Here is an 18,654-nt window from a genome sequence, read left to right as displayed (position 1 = left end):
GAGAATTTTTCTCCGTGCTTAGAACTGTGGATGGGGTTGGGCGGGAGGAGTTGTGGAGGAGGGAGTGAGAGAGGTGAGAGAGGGAGAGAGAGATGAGAACCAGAACAGGGGGGCAGGAATGCAGCTCGGAGCTTCTGGAGGCTTCCCTGGTATGGGGGAGTTGGTGTGTCCAAGGCAGGGTCAGACTGCTGGCGAGTAGCGGCGATTATGTAATCTTATCCTTGGTTCTGGCTGTGGGCACTCTTAGGCTGTCGGCTTGTTTCCCAACAGGGTCGGTTCATAGGCCTACGTCCTTGGAGGTTCTCCTGTCCCATGGAGTTGAGTGTAATTTTCCATTGGATGTTCTGACTGCAACAGTGAGAACATGGGCTGGGAGTCATTCATTCGTTCCCTCTCGACACATGGGTTAAGTACTGGCCGTCGACGACGCCCCAGGAGCCAGACTTAGGTCATCGGCTACCGGAGTCCCTGATAGGTGTGCACCTTGTGAAATCGAGTACCCAAGTGAGCCAGAACTACGTCCCGTCCTGTGCTAACCGCAGGATAGTATGGTAATTTCCACCGTCTCACCGGGCCAACTGTGGAGAGCCAGTCGCCCAGGATAACGTGGGAGCATCTGACACAGATGTGAGGAATTGTTATAGAGTGCAAGACTGCCTTTGTGTCCTCCAGGAAATGGCGTTATTTGTGAACACGAGATTGCTCCTGCTCTGTGTCCTTGGTTCTGTGTCGCAGGTGTCTCGCGGCGAGACTGATTCGTTGTCAACCGGGCCGTTTTGTGCAGACGGGGAGCGTTCTAGAGACAAAGTCCAGACGCCTCTGCAAATGTTTTGCCAGTAACTGACGTGCTACGCCGTGGCTTCACTGTGCCCTCAAGCGGGATGGCGCCTCGAGGTCGGCGCAGGCTTCTTGCCTCGCCGTCGCCGCGCGCCGCGGCTCGGGGGCGCGCACGTCACCGGGCGCCGTTGGCTGACTTCCGGTGGCGCGGACGCCGGATTCCGCGGGATGAGGTGGGCTGGTGCGGGTGTCGGGTGTTGTGCTGAGGGGCGGGGAGCGGCGGGTGGGAGCGGGGCCGCCTGGGTGCAGGCTGTCCGGGATGGTAGGGGTTTGGTGTGAGGGTGGGCGCGGGGTGCAGGACGGGAGTTAGAGGCGCGAGGGCTTCTCCTGGGAGTCGGATTGGGGCCAGCGCTCGGCGCGGGGGCTGGAGGGCGCAGGTCGGAGGCCTTTGGAAGTGTTTGTCCGGGAGGGGCGGCGGCGCGGCTGCCGCGGGTTTGGGCTTCGTTCCCGGTGCGGGGCCGACGCCGGTTCTCAGTGGCTGGGACTTCGGGAGCTGTTGCTGTGCGCTCGGTGCCCGGAGCCATTCGGTGCCCGCTGCCGACTGAGCCACAGCTGCCCTTTTCGTCCCTCAGTAGTTCACCTGTGAGATCAGGGATTGCCTGGGCGCTCGCGCTCCTCTCCTTACCAGCGCTGCCCACGGCATCCTCACGTGTTTGTTGAGCTGTCATTTCAGCGAGAAGGCATGGGTCGGTTGGGGGACGGAGCAGGGGAGACACCACCCCCCCCCCCCCCCCATGTATTGGAGATTTGGATGAGGGAGGCCTTGTAGCGGACTCTTAGAGAAACGTTTTTCGGTTCTCAACTCCAAGCCTTTATCTAGGTCCCTGATGGGCGGGCATTAATGTATGAGGGCAAATTCTTCCTGGGTAGAAATTACTGTCAGTTTCTGTATGATGTTGAACCCTTGTTCCAAAGGCTGTGCAGAGTAAGTTTTTATAACAATATTTGTGTATTTGAGAGGCAGAATTACAGAGCAGGACAGAGTCACACAAAGAGATATTCCACTTGTTGGTTCACTGTTCAAAAGACTGCAGCAAGCTGGCCTGGGCCAGGTGAATCTAGGTGCTTGAACTGGAACTGTTATTGTTTCTGTCATTGGATGAAAGGGCCCCATGTACCTAGATCATCTTATGCTTTCTCAGTTGTATTATAGCAGGGAGTTGGATTGGAAGTGGAGGAGCTGGAAATTCAAACTGTGTCCCTGTGAGATGACAGCATTGCATGCATTGCTTAACCCACTGCTCAACCATTTCTGCAAGAATAAGTTTTTTCAAGCCTCCTTTTAGTTGTATTATTCAGAGAACACTCATTGTGTTGGTACCTAATGGGACATTGTATTTCTGCAACCCCAGATACTTCTGGATACTCGGGATATTAATTGGAGTAGCTTCTTACTGTGTGATCTCGTAGTTTTGGTAGTGGAGGTAAGTCAGAAAGAGACAGAGACAATTACTAAAATGATAAGTACTGTAAACAGGGTTTGCAAACAGGACTCTAAGAATATAAAAGAAAATATCTTCACGGTTATGTCGGTGTTATTTTTAAAGTGTGTTAGTGGAATTGAAACTAAGTCTTGAAGTAACAGTACAGAGAATCGTATGACTCCTCTTCCTTGTTTGAGAACTTAATATTGGCTAGTTTTTTTTTTTTTTTTTTATTATATATATATATATATATATATTTTTTTGATAGGCAGAGTGGACAGTGAGAGAGAGAGACAGAGAGAAAGGTCTTTGCCGTTGGTTCACCCTCAATGGCTGCCGTGGCTGGCTCGATGCGGCCGGCGCACCACGCTAATCCAAAGGCAGGAGCCAGGTGCTTCTCTTGATCTGCCATGGGGTGCAGGGCCCAAGCACTTGGGCCATCCTCCACTGCACTCCCGGGCCACAGCAGAGAGCTGGCCTGGAAGAGGGGCAACTGGGACAGTATCTGGAGCCCCAACCGGGACTAGAACCTGGTGTGCCTGCGCCACAAGGCGGAGGATTAGCCTATTGAGCCGCGGTGCCGGCCTATATATATATTTTTTTAATAGGCAGAGTGGACAGTGAGAGAGAGAGAGACAGAGAGAAAGGTCTTCCTTTTCTGTTGGTTCACCCCCCCAATGGCCGCTGTGGCCTGTGCACTGTGCTTATCCGAAGCTAGGTGCCAGGTGCTTCTACTGGTCTCCCATTAGGGTGTAGGCCCAAGCACTTGGGCTATCTTCCACTGCACTCCTGGGCCACAGCAGAGAGCTGGACTGGAAGAGGAGCAACCGGGACAGAATCCGGCATCCCGACCGGGACTATATCCCGGGGTGCTGGCGCCGCATTTTTGAGCCATGGTGCCAGCCTATATTGACTAGTTTTTAAATCAAGCACACGCTCATTGTTTTGTGTCTTCCTTTTTTTTTAAAATAACCATCTTGTAATTTCATTTTTGGAAACTTTTTTTAAAAAATTTATTAATTTATTTGAAAGATCGACTTAGAATGGGATATTCCATTTGCTGGTTCACTCCTTAAATGACTGCAACAGCCAGAGCTAGGAGGATCTGAATCCAAGAGCCAGGAGCTTCTTTCGGATCTCCCACATGGGTGCAGGGACCCAGTTATTTGAACCATCCTCCACTGCTTTCCCTGGTTCATTAGCAGGGAGCTAGATCCGAAGTAGAACAACTGGGACTTGAACTGGTACCCAGATGGAATGCCAGCACTGCAGGTGGTCAGTTTACCTGCTATGCCATAGTTATTTATTTATTATTTGTTTATTGGAGAGGTAGAGTTACAGACACTGAGAGAGAGGGACAGAGAGAAAGGTCTTCCTTCCATTGGTTCACTCCCCAGATGGCTGTAGCGGCCGGAGCTGTGTCGATCTGAAGCTAGGAGCCAGGCTTCTTCCTGGTCTCCTATTCAGGTGCAGGGACCTAAACACTTGGGCCATCTTCTACTGCTTTCCCAGGCCACAGCAGAGAGCTGGATTGGAAGAGGGTAAGCCAGGACTAGAACCGGTGCCTATATGGGATGCCGCCGCTGCAGGCGGAGGATTAACCTACTCTACCACAGAGCTGGCCCCAATATTTATTTTTTAAGAGTTATTTATTTATTTGAAAGAGTAGTTGAGAAAGACCTTCCATCCACTGGTGCACTACCCAAATACCCTCAATGTCCAGGGCTTGGCCAGGCTGAAGCTAGGAGCTTAACCTGGTCTCCCATGTGCGTGCAGGGGCCTCACCACATAGTCCATCCTCCATTGCTTTCCCAGGTGCACCATCATGGACTGGATTGGAAGTAGAATAGCCGGGACTCTTCACTGGTGCATATATGAGATGCAGTTACCGGCTTACGCTGCAGCTCAGCGACACTGTCTGGTTTTTGATTGTTTCTCTTAACGTAAAAGCTTGTTTATGAAAACAGTAGTATACATTTACTGATCTGTCTAATGATGTAGGTGTTGTTTTTATTTCAAAATTGAAGAAATAGTTTCCGGATCAGTAGCTTATGTAAAATCATCATGCTTGAGATAAGCTGACTTGGGAAACAAATGCAGGCAGTTTGACTCCACAATTTTTGAATAAGGGTTTATTTGTTTGAAAGGAAGAGTGGGCCGGCGCCGTAGCTCAACAGGCTAATCCTCCACCTTGCGGTGCCAGCACACCGGGTTCTAGTCCCGGTCGGGGTGCCGGATTCTGTCCTGGTTGCCCCTCTTCCAGGCCGGCTCTCTGCTGTGGCCCGGGAGTGCAGTGGAGGATGATGGCCCAAGTGCTTGGGCCCTGCACCCCATGGGAGACCAGGAGAAGCACCTGGCTCCTGCCATTGGATCAGCGCGGTGCGCCGGCCGCAGCGCGCCAGCCGCGGCGGCCATTGGAGGTTGAACCAACGGCAAAGGAAGGCCTTTCTCTCTGTCTCTCTCTCTCTCACTGTCCACTGTGTCTGTCAAATAAATAAATAAAAGAATTTTAAAAAAAACTTCTTAAATAAAAAAAAAAGAAAGGAAGAATGGCGAAGTGAGAGGGGGAGAGAGAGGAAGACAGAGAGCGAGAGGTTTTCCATGTGGTGGTTCACTCCCCACTGGTGGCACTAGCCAGATCTGGGCCAGTCTGAAGCCAGCCACTTGGAACTGCATTCTGGTTTCACGTCGGGTATAGGGGCTCAAGCACTTGGGTCATCATCCACAGCCTTCTCAGGTGCCTTAGCAGATGCTTTGAAATGAGATGCCAGCAGGCTTACCCCACTGCACCAGGCTGTCGGCACTCATGCCATAGTTTCCTACCATTGTGTTAGTCTGTCTCCCTGATGGTGGTAATAACTAACACCTGTTAATCACTGCTTATTTGTTAGAACAGCAGTTATGAAGTAAGTAATTATTTTTACAGTTGAGGGAGATGAAACTTTTGAGCTGTTAACGTTGGTTGGCCATAGTAATCAGAAGTAGCATTGGGATTTGAACTGAGTTACTGCGAGTACTGTCCTTTCCCTCCCAAGGAGAGAGTGTGTTTGATGTAAAATATTTTATTTATGAATCAGCATGAGTAGATGAAAAGGGCAGTGTTGTCACCAGCAATTAATATGAACGTGGTAAAACTTGCTTTTATCCTTTCAGGAGAGAACAGAAGTGGGGCTTTTACAATGTTGCCCTGTAAGAAGAGAAGAAGTACGGTGACAGAGTCCCCACAGCATCAGGGCCAGCAGGAGGAGGTCGATGTAGACTTAGAATCGGCTGTTCACCTCGACTCTGCCCAGGTGAGAGAGCTGCAGTCCGTGTCGCTGTGCTGGGGCCCGAGTCCTGACAGAAGAGCTGGCCCTGAAGTCGCGTGTGTGCAGGATGCAGGGCGGCAGGCTGCTGCCGAGGACGCACCTTTGAGCGCAAGGACGCTCACCCAGGACACACAGTTTCCAGTCCTAGACGGTGTTGATGTGGACATGGCTCAGGGAATCACCCTGCCCGCCTTGGAGTCCTCCCCTCCCCTTGACATACACATGGGTAAAGGAAAATTCCAGGCTGCTGGTTCCAGGAGAGCAAAAAGAGTCACTCTGAGTCCTGGATCTGTCACCCTAGAAGACAGAGGTGACCGTCTTAGCAAGAAGGAGACTTTTTCTGAAGAATCTGGTAGTGAAGAAGGCAAGGAAGAAGGAGGTAAGATATGGAGGGTCTGTTTTCCACGTGGACACCACTTTGTCATTGCCTTCTCCACAGAGCCATTATTGAGTAGGGTTATTGCAAAGGGGTACCAGCTTGTCATGAAATTGGGCTTGTGGTGCTTAACAAGGTTCAGCAGTGAGGTTTTATCTTTTCTTTTTTTTTTTTTATTTTTGACAGGCAGAGTGGACAGTGAGAGAGAGAGACAGAAAGGTCTTCCTTTGCCGTTTGTTCACCCTCCAATGGCCGCCGCGGCTGGCGCGCTGCGGCCGGCGCACCGCGCTGATCCAATGGCAGGAGCCAGGTGCTTCTCCTGGTCTCCCATGGGGTGCAGGGCCCAAGCACTTGGGCCATCCTCCACTGCACTCCCGGGCCACAGCAGAGAGCCGGCCTGGAAGAGGGGCAACCGGGACAGGACCGGTGCCCTGACTGGGACTAGAACCCGGTGTGCCGGCACTGCAAGGCGGAGGATTAGCCTATCGAGCTGCGGCGCCGGCGGAGGTTTTATCTTTTCTTTATTTTAAGGTTTATTTGTTTGTGAAAGGCAGATTTGAGAGAGAGAGAGAGAGATAGAGCGAGCGATCTATGCTGGTTCACTCCCCAAATGGCCACTGGCGGGACTGGGCCATACTAAATCAGGTAGCCTAAAACTCCATATGGTTCTCCCACTTAGGTGGCGGGAGCCCAAGCTCTTGGGCCTTCTTTGGCTTTGTTCCCAGGCAGATTAGCAAGGAGCTGGGTCAGAAGCGAAGCAGCCAGGACTTGAAGTGGCACTCATATTGTACCACCAGTGTTGTAGACAGTGGCTTTACCTGTTGTGCCTCAATGCCGGCTCCAGCAGTGAACTTTATGTATGGGTTGAGACTTTGTTTTCTCCTTCCGTTCCCTACATCTGCTTTGCTGTCCCTTCCTTTCTCACCCTGTGTCCTGTGTGTCAGGAGAGATGAGCTGGATTTGGGCTTCTGTGATTGGTAGGTATCCCTGAAGTGGGGCTCCTGGAAGAGAGAGCTGCTTAAAGGGAGAGACTGTTGCCTGGCACATGGGAAGAGGTTCTGTAGGCGTGAATGCCCCTTGGGCCTTGGAGGCTGATTTGCAGTTTGACAGGATGGTGGTGTGAGCCCCTAGGCTACAAGCAGTGTGTGCAGAGGTAAGTGGGCGTAAGTGGAAGGTGACATAGCTTCTTGGAAGAAGTAGGAGATGACTTCAGAGTGCTAGGTAGAGGATAGGTTGTGAAGGGCTTCGTGTTTCATGTAAGCTGTTTAGAATTTTGCTGTAGGTAGGTGTAACCATTTTAAGCCGAAATTTATGCTACAGCGATCCGAAGCCAGGAGCTCTTCCTGGTCTCCCATGTGGGTACAGGGGCCCAAGCACTTGGGCCATCCTCTACTGCTTTCCTAGGCCACAGCAGAGAGTTGGACTGGAAGAGGAGCAACCGGGACTAGAACCAGCGCCCATTTGGGATGCCGGTGCCACAGGTGGAGGATTAACCTAGTGCGCCATGGTGCCGGCCCCAGGTGGAAGCTCTTTTTGGGAAAAGTGTTTTCTTATAGACTCAGCTGAAAATTGGTGCTAGCATCTTGCGCTTTCATTAATGGGACATATAAATAATACCAATAAAACGGTGCATTGGAGCCAGCACTGTGTTGCATTGGGTTAATCTGCTGCCTGCCATACTGCATGCCGTGTAGGCACCAGTTCTGTCCCAGCTGCTCCGCTTCAGATCCAGCTCCCTGCTATGGTGGCTGAGAAGGCATTAGATGGCTCAAGTATTTGGGTCTCTTCACTTACATGGGAGACCCTGATGGAGCTCCTGGCTCCTGTTTTGTTTGTTTTTAAATTTTTTTCACCCCCCCCCCCCCCAAAACCTTTTATTTAAGGAATACAGACTTCATGGATTTAATAAGTACAGCTTTAGGAATATAGTGATTCTTCCCCCCATACCTGCCCTCCCACCCACTTGGCTCTTGGTTTTGACCTGGCCCAACTCCAGTCATTGTGGCCATGTGGGGAGCGAACGAATGTATGGAGGATCGATCTGTCTGTATCTCTCTGTAACTCCATCTTTCAAATAAATAAGTCTTTTGAAAAAAAGTACATTGTGAGTATTTTTAAATTTATTTATTTGAAAGGGAAAGTTACTAAGAGAATGAGAAACAGGAGAATCTTCCATCCTTGGGTTTTCTCCTCAAATGGATATAACATTTGAGCCTGGGTCAGGCTGAAGCCAGGAGCCTGGAACTCCATCCAGGTCTCCCACATAAGTTGCAAGAGACCATCGATTTTGGTAGTCATCTTTTGCCTTCCCAAGCTAGTAACCAGAGAGCTGAGTTGGAAGCAGAGCAGCAGGGGCTCATGTGCAGTCATATGGATACAAGTGTCACAGGCAGCCACTTAACATTGCTGTACCACAGTGCAGGCTCACAAAAAGTTATTTCTCAAGTAACTTTTTTCTTGCTAAATAGAAATGTATTACACACAAAACAGGAAGAAAGGTTGAAAATTCATATGTGTCTTTTTTGGGAAATATTGAGCAATCTAAAGAAAAAGTCAATGATATATTTTTAAAAAGATTTATTTTATTTATTTGAAAGACATAGTTACAGAGAGGGATAGAGACAGAGAAGTCTTCCATCCACTGGTTCCCTCCCCAGATTGCTGTAACAGTAGGAGCTGTGCTGATAAGGAGCCAGGAGGTTCTTCCAGGTCTCCCATGTGGGTGCAGGGGCCCAAGGACTTGGGCCATCCTCTGCTGCTTTCCCAGATTGTTTAGCAGGGAGCTGGATTGGAAGTGGAGCAGCCGGGGCTTGAACCAGTGCCCATGTGGGATGCTGGCAATGTATACTGGGCTTTAACCCACTGCACCACAGCACTGGCTCTTATAAATTTTTTTTAAAGATTTATTTATTTAAAAAAAAATTTTAAAAATAAAGATTTATTTATTTGAAAGAATTACAGAAAGAACACAGAGATAGATCTTCTATCTGCTGGTTCATTCTCCAAATGTCTGCAACGACGGGTTGGGCCAGGACAAAGCCAGGAGGCAGGAGCTGCTTCTGGGTCTCCCTGTGGGTGTAGGGACCCAAAGACTTGAGCCATCTTTCAGCGCTCTCCAAAGCATGTTAGCATGGAGCCGGGTCTAAAGTGGAGCCCTTGGACTTGAACTGACACCCATATGGGATGCTGGCGCTACAGGCCATGGCCTAATCTGCTGTGCCACATCACCAGTCCCGCTGATAACATTTTGGTCAAAATAATTACTGTCAAAGTAGTGCACATTCTTTTTACTGCTTTGTTATGGAAATAACAGCATCATATTCATTGTAGGAATATTGAAAAAAATACAGGAAAGACATCAGGATTTTGACAGAAAGACATCCAGTCGTGGGCCTTTAGCTACCCTGATAAGCCACTGGTTGTGGTGTCACATCCCACATCAGAGAGCCTGGGTTTAATTTCTGTCTTTATTCCCCATTTCAATTTCCTGCTAATTCATAACCTGGGAGGCAGCAGGTAATGCCGAAGTGGTTGGGTCCTTTCCACCCACTTGGGAGATCTGGATCTAGTTTTTGGCTTCTTGCTTTGGCCTGGCCTTCACCCCTAATGTTGGGTCATTTGAGGAGTGCTCTGGGGAATAAAGGGTTTTCTCTGTATCTCAAAATAAATAAATAATTTTTAAAAGATTTTATTTATTTGAGAGGTAGAGTTACAGAGAGAGAGAGAGGGAGAGACAAAGACTTTTCATCCTCTGGTTTGCTCCCCAAATGGCTGCAACGGTTAGAGCTATGCCAATCTGAGGCCAGGAGCCAGGAGCTTCTTTTGGGTCTCCCAAGAGGGTACAAGGGCCCAAGCACTTGGGCCATCTGCTGCTGCTTTCCCAGGCCTTAGCAGAGAGCTGGATTGGAACAAGAATGCACAAACTGGTGCCCATATAAGAAAGGTCTTCCTTTGCCATTGGTTCACCCTCTAATGGCTGCCGCGGCTGGCGCGCTGCGGCCAGCGCACCGTGCTGATCCGAAGGCAGGAGCCAGGTGCTTCTCCTGATCTCCCATGTGGGTGCAGGGCCCAAGCACTTGGGCCATCCTCCACTGCACTCCCGGGCCACAGCAGAGAGCTGGCCTGGAAGAGGGGCAACCAGGACAGAATCCGGCGCCGTTAGGCGGAGGATTAGCTTAGTAAGCCGCGGTGCTGGCCTAGCCCCACAAATAATTTTTAAAAGGCATCTGGAGGCTGGTGCTGTGGCTCACTAGGCTAATCCTCTTCCTGAGGCGCTGGTACCCCGGGTTCTAGTCCCGGTTGGGGCGTCGGTTGTGACCAGTTGCTCCTTTTCCAGTCCAGCTTTCTGCTGTGGCCCGGGAAGGCAGTGGAGGATGTCCCAAGTTCTTGGGCCCTGCACCCCATGGGAGACCATGAGGAAGCACCTGGCTCCTGGCTTCGGAGAGTGGAGGATGGCCCAAGTGCTTGGGCCCTGCACCCACATGGGAGACCAGGAGGAAGCTCCTGGCTTTGGATGGGTGCAGTGCGCGGGCTGTAGCGGCCATTTAGGGGGTGAACGAACAGAAGGAAGACCTGTCTCTGTCTCTCTCTCACTGTCTAACTCTGCCTGTCAAAAAAAAAAAAAAAGGCATCTGGATATTTTTTAAGTATTGATATTTTGTTACAATTGATACATTGTTGAATGATGTTTCTAGGGTGCTGGTGTTAGTGGTTAAGTCTTTGTTGTTGTCTTCCATTTACTTGTTCAATCCCTAAATGCTGCCATCAGCTGGGGTAGGCCAGTCCACAGCCCGGAGCCCTGACCTCTGTGTAGGTCTTCCTCATGAATAATGGGAACTCATCATCTGCTGCCTCCCAGATGCATTAGCAGGGAGCTGAATCAGAAATGGAGCAGTCAGGACTCATCTACTCTCCTATGTAATGCAGGCATCCTGAGCAGTGGCTTAATGCACTGTGCCACAAATCCCACTACTGCCCTTCTTTTACTTAGGCTTTTTCTTTGTATGCTAATTACTTTCTAAAACTGATTAGACAGATTTCAGCAAACCATTAGTGGATTAGTGCAGTTCTCTGGTGATTAATTTTGTGTTGTCAATTTAGAGTTCTTAGAATGGCAGTAAAACAAATATGCTGTGAAAAAAATTTTTTCCTTTTCTCTCTTTTTTTTTAAAATTATTTATTTGACAGATAGAGTTAAGACAGTGAGAGAGAGCAACAGAGAGACAGGTCTTCCTTCCGTTGGTTCACCCCCCAGATGGCTGCTACGGCTGGAGCTATGCCGATCCGAAGCCAGGAGCCAGGTGCTTCTTCCCGGTCTCCCAGGCGGGTGCAGGGCCCAAGCACTTGGGCCATCCTCCACTGCACTCCCGGGCCACAGCAGAGAGCTGGCCTGGAAGAGGGGCAACCAGGCCTAGAACCTGGCATCCATATGGGATGCTGGTACTGCAGGCAGAGGATTAACCAAGTGAGCCACAGCACCAGCCCCTCCTTTTCTCTCTTATCCTGCTCACTTTTTCTGAATCTTTTTTTTTTTTTTTTAAAGATTATGGATCTTAGAGAATTGTGCTTTTTTTTTTTTTTTTTTTTTTTTTTGCGGTTTTCAAGGTTTTATTTAAACACAAATAAAATGCGCACCTGAGCTGCCTACTCATTTTCTTCACTGAGCAGCCTGGCGTTGGGGTTGGTGACCCTGATGGCCAGCTGGGCCGCTCTCTCCACAGTGGCTTTGCAGTTCTTGGAGGAGACATTGTGAGCAATCTCTGCACAGTAGGATTTGTTGCACATCAGCAGCATCTCCAGCTCCTTGACGTTGTGGACCAGGAACTTCCGGAAGCTCCTGAGCAGCATGTGCTTGGTCTTCTTGTTGCTCCCGTAGCCAATGTTGGGCATCAAGATCTGGCCCTTGAATCTTCTCCGTACTCTGTTGTCAGTACCTCTGGGTTTCCGCCAGTTACGCTTAATCTTGACATAGCGGTCCAGCTGGTGGCGGATGAACTTCTTGGTCCTCTTTTTGACGATCTTGGGCTTCACCAGGGGTCTGAGGGCGGCCATGGTGCCGAGGAGAAGGCAGCCACCTCCGGAGGCAGGGCCGAGGAAGAGAAGCAGAATTGTGCTTTTTTTTTTTTTTTTTTTTTTTTTTTTGACAGGCAGAGTGGACAGTGAGAGAGAGACAGAGAGAAAGGTCTTCCTTTTTGCCGTTGGTTCACCCTCCAATGGCCGCCGCGGTAGGCGCGCTGTGGTCGGTGCACCGTGCTGATCCGATGGCAGGAGCCAGGTGCTTCTCCTGGTCTCCCATGGGGTGCAGGGCCCAAGGACCTGGACCATCCTCCACTGCACTCCCGGGCCACAGCAGAGAGCTGGCCTGGAAGAGGGGCAACCGGGACAGGATTGGTGCCCCAACTGGGACTAGAACCCGGTGTGATGGTGCCGCAAGGCGGAGGATTAGCCTAGTGAGCTGCGGCGCCTACCCTGAATTGTGCTTTTTTAAAAAGCATTATTTTATTTGTTTGAAAGACAGTGTTACAGAGAGAGGTACAGCCAGAGAGAGAGGTCTTCCTGCACCAATCTGAAGCCAGGAGCCAGGAGCTTCTTCCAGGTCTCCCACATGAGTGTACAGGGGCCCGAGGACGTGGATCATCTTCCTCTGCTTTCCCAGGCCATAGCAGAGAGCTGGATGAGAAGTAGAACAGCCAGAATTCTAACCAGCACCCACATAGGACACTGGCATTGCAGGCAGTGGCTTTTACCCGCTAGGCCACAGCACCTGCCCTCACTTTTTTTTTTTTTTTTGGGCAGGCAGAGTGGACAGTGAGAGAGAGAGAAAGGTCTTCCTTTGCCGTTGGTTCACCCTCCAATGGCCGCCGCTGCCGGTGTGCTGCGGCCAGCGCACCGCGCTGATCCGAAGGCAGAAGCCAGGTGCTTCTCCTGGTCTCCCATGGGGTGCAGGGCCCAAGCACTTGGGCCATCCTCCACTGCACTCCCGGGCCATAGCAGAGAGCTGGCCTGGAAGAGGGGCAACTGGGACAGAATCTGGTGCCCTGACTGGAACTAGAACCCAGTGCCGGCGCCGCAAGGCGGAGGATTAGCCTATTGAGCCAGCATTATTCTTAGTTATTAAGTATTATTAGTTAAAAAGCTATGCTGCGATATTCATTGAAATTACGTATATTAGACATTTTGCTGAGAGTGGGGACCTGGTTGTGCCATAGTGGGTAAAGTTACTGCCGGCGATACCAGCACCCAATATAGGCACTGGTTCGCTTCCTGCTGCCTCACTTCTGATCCAGCTCCCTGATAGTTGCCTGGGAAAGTAGGGGAAGATGGTCCAAGTGTTTGGGCCCCTGCCACCCATGTGGGAGACCTGGAATAAGTTCCTGGCTCCTGGCCTTGGCCTGGCCCAGAGCTGGCTATTGTGACCCTCTGAGGAGTGAACCATCAGGTGGAAGCTTTCTTTGACTTTCAAAATAAATAAAGTATTTTTTTTTTAAAAGAAGTTTGGGGCCGGCGCCGTGGCTCAACAGGCTAATCCTCCGCCTAGCGGCGCCAGCACACCGGGTTCTAGTCCCGGTCAGGGCTCCAGATTCTGTCCCAGTTGCCCCTCTTCCAGGCCAGCTCTCTGCTATGGCCCGGGAGTGCAGTGGAGGATGGCCAAGTGCTTGGGCCCTGCACCCCATGGGAGACCAGGAGAAGCACCTGGCTCCTGCCTTCGGATCAGTGTGGTGTGCTGGCTGCAGCGCGCCGGCAGCGGCGGCCATTGGAGGGTGAACCAACGGCAAAGGAAGACCTTTCTCTCTGTCTCTCTCTCTCACTGTCCACTCTGCCTGTCAAAAATAAAAAAAAATTAAAAAAAAGTTTGGCTGGTAGGATTGACGCTGTGGTGTAATGGGTAAAGCCGCTGCCTGCAATGCATCCCATATCTATCGGCACCTATTCAAGACCCGGCAGCTCCACTTCTGATCTAGCTTCCTGCTAATTCACGTAGGAAAGCAGCAGAAGGTGGCCCAAGTAAATGGAGCCCTGCACCCATGTGGGAGACCCAGAAGAAGCTGCTGGCTCTTGGCTTTGGTCTGGCCCAGCCCTGGCTATTGTGGCCATTTAGGGAGTAAATCAGCAGATGGAAAATTTTCTGGGGCTGGCGCTGTGGCACAGCTGGTTAACGCCCTGGCGTGAAGCACCATCATCCCACATGGGCGCTGGTTTGAGACCTGGCTGCTCCACTTCCAATCCAGCTCTCTGTTATGGACTGGGAAAGCAGTAGAGGATGGCCCAAGTCCTTGGGCCCCTGTACCCACATGGGAGACCCAAAAGAAGCTCCTGGCTCTGGCTTTGGATCAGTGCAGCTCCAGCTGTTGCGACCAATTGGGGAGTGAACCGTCAGTCGGAAGAACCCTCTTTCTCTCTCTCTGTCTGCTTCTCCTCTCTCTGTGTAACTCTGACTTTCAAATAAATAAATCTTTGAAAAATAAAAGAATTTTCTGTCTCTCTCTCTCTGTGTCTTTCCCTCTCTGTAACTTTCAAATAAATAAATAAATAAAATTTTTAAAAGGAATTTGGCCGAGAGAACTTTCTGAATGTATTTGAAATTCACCTCCTTGCTCTATAATACTTTAAAGCTAAAACCTTTAAGCTTTTTATTTTTTTTTGACAGGCAGAGTTAGTGAGAGAGACAGACAGGTCTTCCTTCCATTGGTTCATCCCCCAAATGGCTGCTACGGCTGGCGGGCCGCGCCGATCAGAAGCCAGGAGCCAAGGACTTGGGCCATCCTCCACTGCCTTCCCAGGCCACAGCAGAGAGCTGGACTGGAAGAGGAGCAACCGGGACAGAACCGGCACCCCAACTGGGACTAGAACCCAGAGTGCCGGCGCTGCAGGCGGAGGATTAGCCTAGTGAGCCACGGCGCTGGCCAAAACCTTTAGGCTTTTAAAAAATTATTTATTTTAGGGGCTGGTGCTGTGGCACAGTGGGTTAAAGCCTTGGCCTGAAGTGCCAGCATCCCAAATGGGTGCCAGTTCTAGTCTCGGCTGCTCCACTTCTGATCTAGCTCTCTGCTGTGGCGTGGGAGAGCATAGAAGATGGCCCAAGTCCTTGGGCCCCTGTACCCATGTGAGAGACCCGGAAGAAGCTCCTGGCTTTGGAACAGCGCAGTTCTGGCCGTTGCGGCCATCTGGGGAGTGAACCAGTTGATAGAAGACCTCTCTCCTGTCTCTACTTCTCTCTGTAACTCTGTCTTTCAAATAAGTAAAATAAATCTAAAAAAAAATTAGTTATTTTTACTTGAAAGGCAGAGAGAGAGAGATAGAGATACCTTTCATTTGCTGATTCAATGTCTATAACAACAGGGAGTGGGCCAGGATGAAACCAGAATCTGAAACTCTTAATGTCTCCCAGGGATGGTAGAGACCCAGAGTACTTGAGCTGTCATTGCCATCATTGCTCCTTGGCTCTACATTATCAAGAAGTTGGAATTGCAAGCAGAGCTGGGACGGGAACCCAGACACTCTGATATGGAATGTAGGCATCCCAAGTTGTGTCTTCACTGCCGTGTTGCAGTGCCAGGTCTCTTAGCCTTTTTGTTTTCAGAGATTTATTTATTTGAAAGAGTTAAGGAGAGAGGGAAAGAAAGAGAGATTTTCCATCCACTGGTTCACCCCCCAAATGGCTGCAACGCCAGGAGCCAAGAGCTTCATCCAGGTCTTGCATGTTTCCACAGGGGCCCAAGAACTTAGTTCGTCTTCCCCTGCTTTCCCAGGCCATTAACAGAGAGCGGAAGTGGAGTAGCCAGGATATGAACCAGTGCTCATATAGGATGTCAGCTTCACTGGCAGTGTCTTTACCTGCTGTGCCATAAAGCTGGCCCCTTCTTTGGTTTTTTATTGTTATCCCTCCCTTCCCAAAAAGAACAACACAAAAGTTGAAGAGAATTGCCTAATGAACTTTAGGAATATATATTTAAAATTTTATGGTGATATTCACTTTTCTGCTGTTAAAGTTGAGTCAGGACTGTTTTTTTATTTTAAAGATTTATTTTATTTATGTTAAAGACAGAGTTACATAGAGAGAGAGAGAGAGAAAGGTCTTCTATCTGCTGGTTCACTCACCAGAAGGCTGCAATGGCCAGAGCTGTGCCAATCCAAAGCCAAAAGCTTCTTCCAGGTCTCCCACGTGGTTGCAGGGGCCCAAGGTCTTAGGCCATCCTATACTGCCTTTTCAGGCACGTTATCAGGGAGCTGGATTGGAAATGGAGCAGCTGGGTTTCAAACTGGCACCTATCTGGGATGCTGGCCCTGCAGGCTGGGACTTTAACCCACTGCGCCACAATGCTGGTCCTGAGTCAAGACATTTTGTAATGTATCATTTATACTTGGCTAAATTTATTAATGGCCATGTTTATAAAATATTCTTATGTCATCAGAAAGCCCTGACTCCTGCCACTATTGATTCAATTTTTTTAAAAAAGATTTATTTATTTATTTGAAGGAGATACAGAGAGAGGGAAAGAGAGAGAAAGGTCTTTATCTGCTGATTCACTCCGCAAATGGCCCCAGCTGCTGGGGCTGGGCCAGACTGAAGCCAGGAGCTTCTTGTAGATCTCCCATGTGAGTGTAGGGGCCCAGGCAACTTGGGCCATCATCTTCCTCTGCTTTCCCAGGCACATTAGCAGGGAGCTGAATTGGAAGTGGTGCAGCTGCGTCTTGAACTGACACACCTATGGGATGCCCACACTACAGACAGAGGCTTAACCTTCTGTGTGACAGTACCTGCATCCAATTTTTTTTTGTGGGAAAAAATGCAAAGCTCAAGGCATATTAGAACTAGAAGGACCCTTAACAATTTCCTAGTGTGACCCTGACTTATTTTAAAATTTATTTTAAATTTCAGTTATTTTTAAATATTAATTTTATTTATTTGAAAGAATTACAGAGAGAAAGTTTCCATCTGTTAGTTAACTCCCCAAATGATTGCAAAGGGCTGTGGCTGGGCCAGGCTGAGTCCATACTCAAACTAGTGCCCATAAAGGATGCCAGTGTTACAGGTGTCAGTTTAATCCAGTGCACACAATGCTGGCCCCTACTCCCTGGCTTTAAAGATGGGCAGTTTGAGTCTGTGCTTAGAGGTCAGTATTTTCCCTGGGATGCTGTCTTTTAGAGAGGGCAATACCTGTACATACAGTGTGGACTTCATTTGTGAAGTAGTCTTAACTATCAAGACTTAACAAGATGCTGATATTTACAACAGAATATAATTGAGAATGGGCCAAATGTGGAGCAATATTTGTGATTCTTTTAGGAAAACCTCAAATGCATTCTGGAGGGGCGATGCCTTTCCTGCCATCAGGCATCCAATCCACAAAACCTGGAGCGCAGCCTAGGAAATCGTCCCAGCCAGATGTCTGTGCCTCTCAAGAAAAGACTCTCAGGACTGTGGCTCACCAAGCTGAGGAGGAAACAGAGGACGGCGGACTCTTTATTCCAATGGGTAGGCTTTCCTTTTTCATTAAAAAGGACTTCGTAGAAGTGTAAATGCAGAATGTTGCTTGTTTCCAAATACTTCCTGAGTTTACTAAATTATCAGAAATTGAATACATTTAACTGACAGCCAGATGGAGAAATAGGATACAACTACTACCTGGAAGTCCCTCTATCCTCTTTCAGTTTTTATCCATATGTGGATAAGCACTGTTTGACTTCCAGCAGCAAATATTGTTCACCTGTTTTATCTTTTACGTTTATGGAAAAATATGTGTACTTTTTGAGACTGCTTCTTTCTCACTTAACATTATGTTTATGACGTTCATTCATATTGCTGTATGTACCTGTAGATGGTTTGTTTTCATTGCTGTATAATATTCTGTTCGAATATTCTGTGTTCTTTTTCCTTCTTTCTTTGTTTAAGATTTATCTATTGAAAGGTAGAGTTACAGAGAGGCAGAGAGAGAGAGAGAGAGAGAGAGAGAGAGAGAGGTTTTCCATCTGCTGATTTACTCCCCAGGTGGCCACAATAGCTGGAGTGGGGCCGATCTGAAGCCAGGAACCAGGAGCTTCTTCTGATCTCATGTGGGTGCAGGGGCCCAAGGACTTGGGCCATCTTCTACTGCTTTCCCAGGTCATAGCAGAGAGCTGGATGGGAAGTTGAGTAGCCGGGATTCGAACTGGCGCCCACGTGGGATGTGAGCACTGCAAGTGGTGGCTTTACCCACTATGCCACAGCACCAGCCCTCTGTTTTCTTTCTTTATCCATTTACTTCTTGATGAGTATTTTGATTGTTTACAGTTACAGGTGACTCTGAATTGTGCTGCAGTGAACATTCTACTGTGTATCTTTTGGTGAGCGTGTGCACTTTTTTTTTTAAGATTTATTTATTCATTTGAAAGTCAGGGTTAGGCAGAGAGAGAGAGAGAGAGAGAGAAGCCTTCCATCCGCTGGTTCACTCCCCAATTGGCTGCAACAGCTGGAGCTGCGCTGACCCAAAGCCAGGAGCCAGGAGCTTCTTCCAGGTCTCCCACGTGGGTACAGAGTCCCAAGGACTTGGGCCATCTTCTGCTGCTTTCCCAGGCCATAGCAAAGAGCTAGATTGGAAGAGGAGCAGCCGGGACTAGTACCAGCACCCCTATGGGATGCCGGCACTTCAGGCCAGGGCGTTATCCCACTGCGCCACAGTGCCAGCCCCTATGCACTTCTTTTTTGTTGGGTGGAAATTTTTATAGGGTT

General features: G+C 49.3%; 2 protein-coding genes across 3 annotated transcripts in view; one reads left to right on the top strand and one right to left on the bottom strand.

The window, feature by feature from the left end:
* The first annotated feature begins 936 nt into the window (after positions 1-936).
* Positions 937-18,654, top strand: part of GON4L (gon-4 like) — a 69,534-nt gene continuing 51,816 nt past the window's right edge. The window contains exons 1-3 of one of the 2 annotated variants that reach the window (XM_062192450.1): positions 937-1,010; positions 5,415-5,948; positions 17,233-17,421. In XM_062192450.1, the coding sequence (XP_062048434.1) occupies positions 5,441-5,948; positions 17,233-17,421 (697 nt within the window). In that variant the 5' untranslated portion in view covers positions 937-1,010; positions 5,415-5,440. Of the gene's footprint in view, positions 1,011-1,744; positions 2,262-5,414; positions 5,949-17,232; positions 17,422-18,654 lie in introns of those variants that run through there. The other variant, XM_062192449.1, reaches the window with a different exon arrangement.
* On the bottom strand, positions 11,589-12,002 carry LOC133761010 (large ribosomal subunit protein eL32-like). Its single transcript, XM_062193653.1, has one exon. It carries the CDS (start codon positions 11,994-11,996, stop codon positions 11,589-11,591), a length of 408 nt encoding a protein of 135 aa, XP_062049637.1. The 5' UTR covers positions 11,997-12,002.

This window comes from Lepus europaeus, chromosome 5 (assembly GCF_033115175.1).
Source record: "Lepus europaeus isolate LE1 chromosome 5, mLepTim1.pri, whole genome shotgun sequence".
Taxonomy (NCBI): domain Eukaryota; kingdom Metazoa; phylum Chordata; class Mammalia; order Lagomorpha; family Leporidae; genus Lepus; species Lepus europaeus.
The sequence above is the reverse complement of the archived record's forward strand: the minus strand, read 5'-3'. Positions and strand labels throughout refer to the sequence as shown.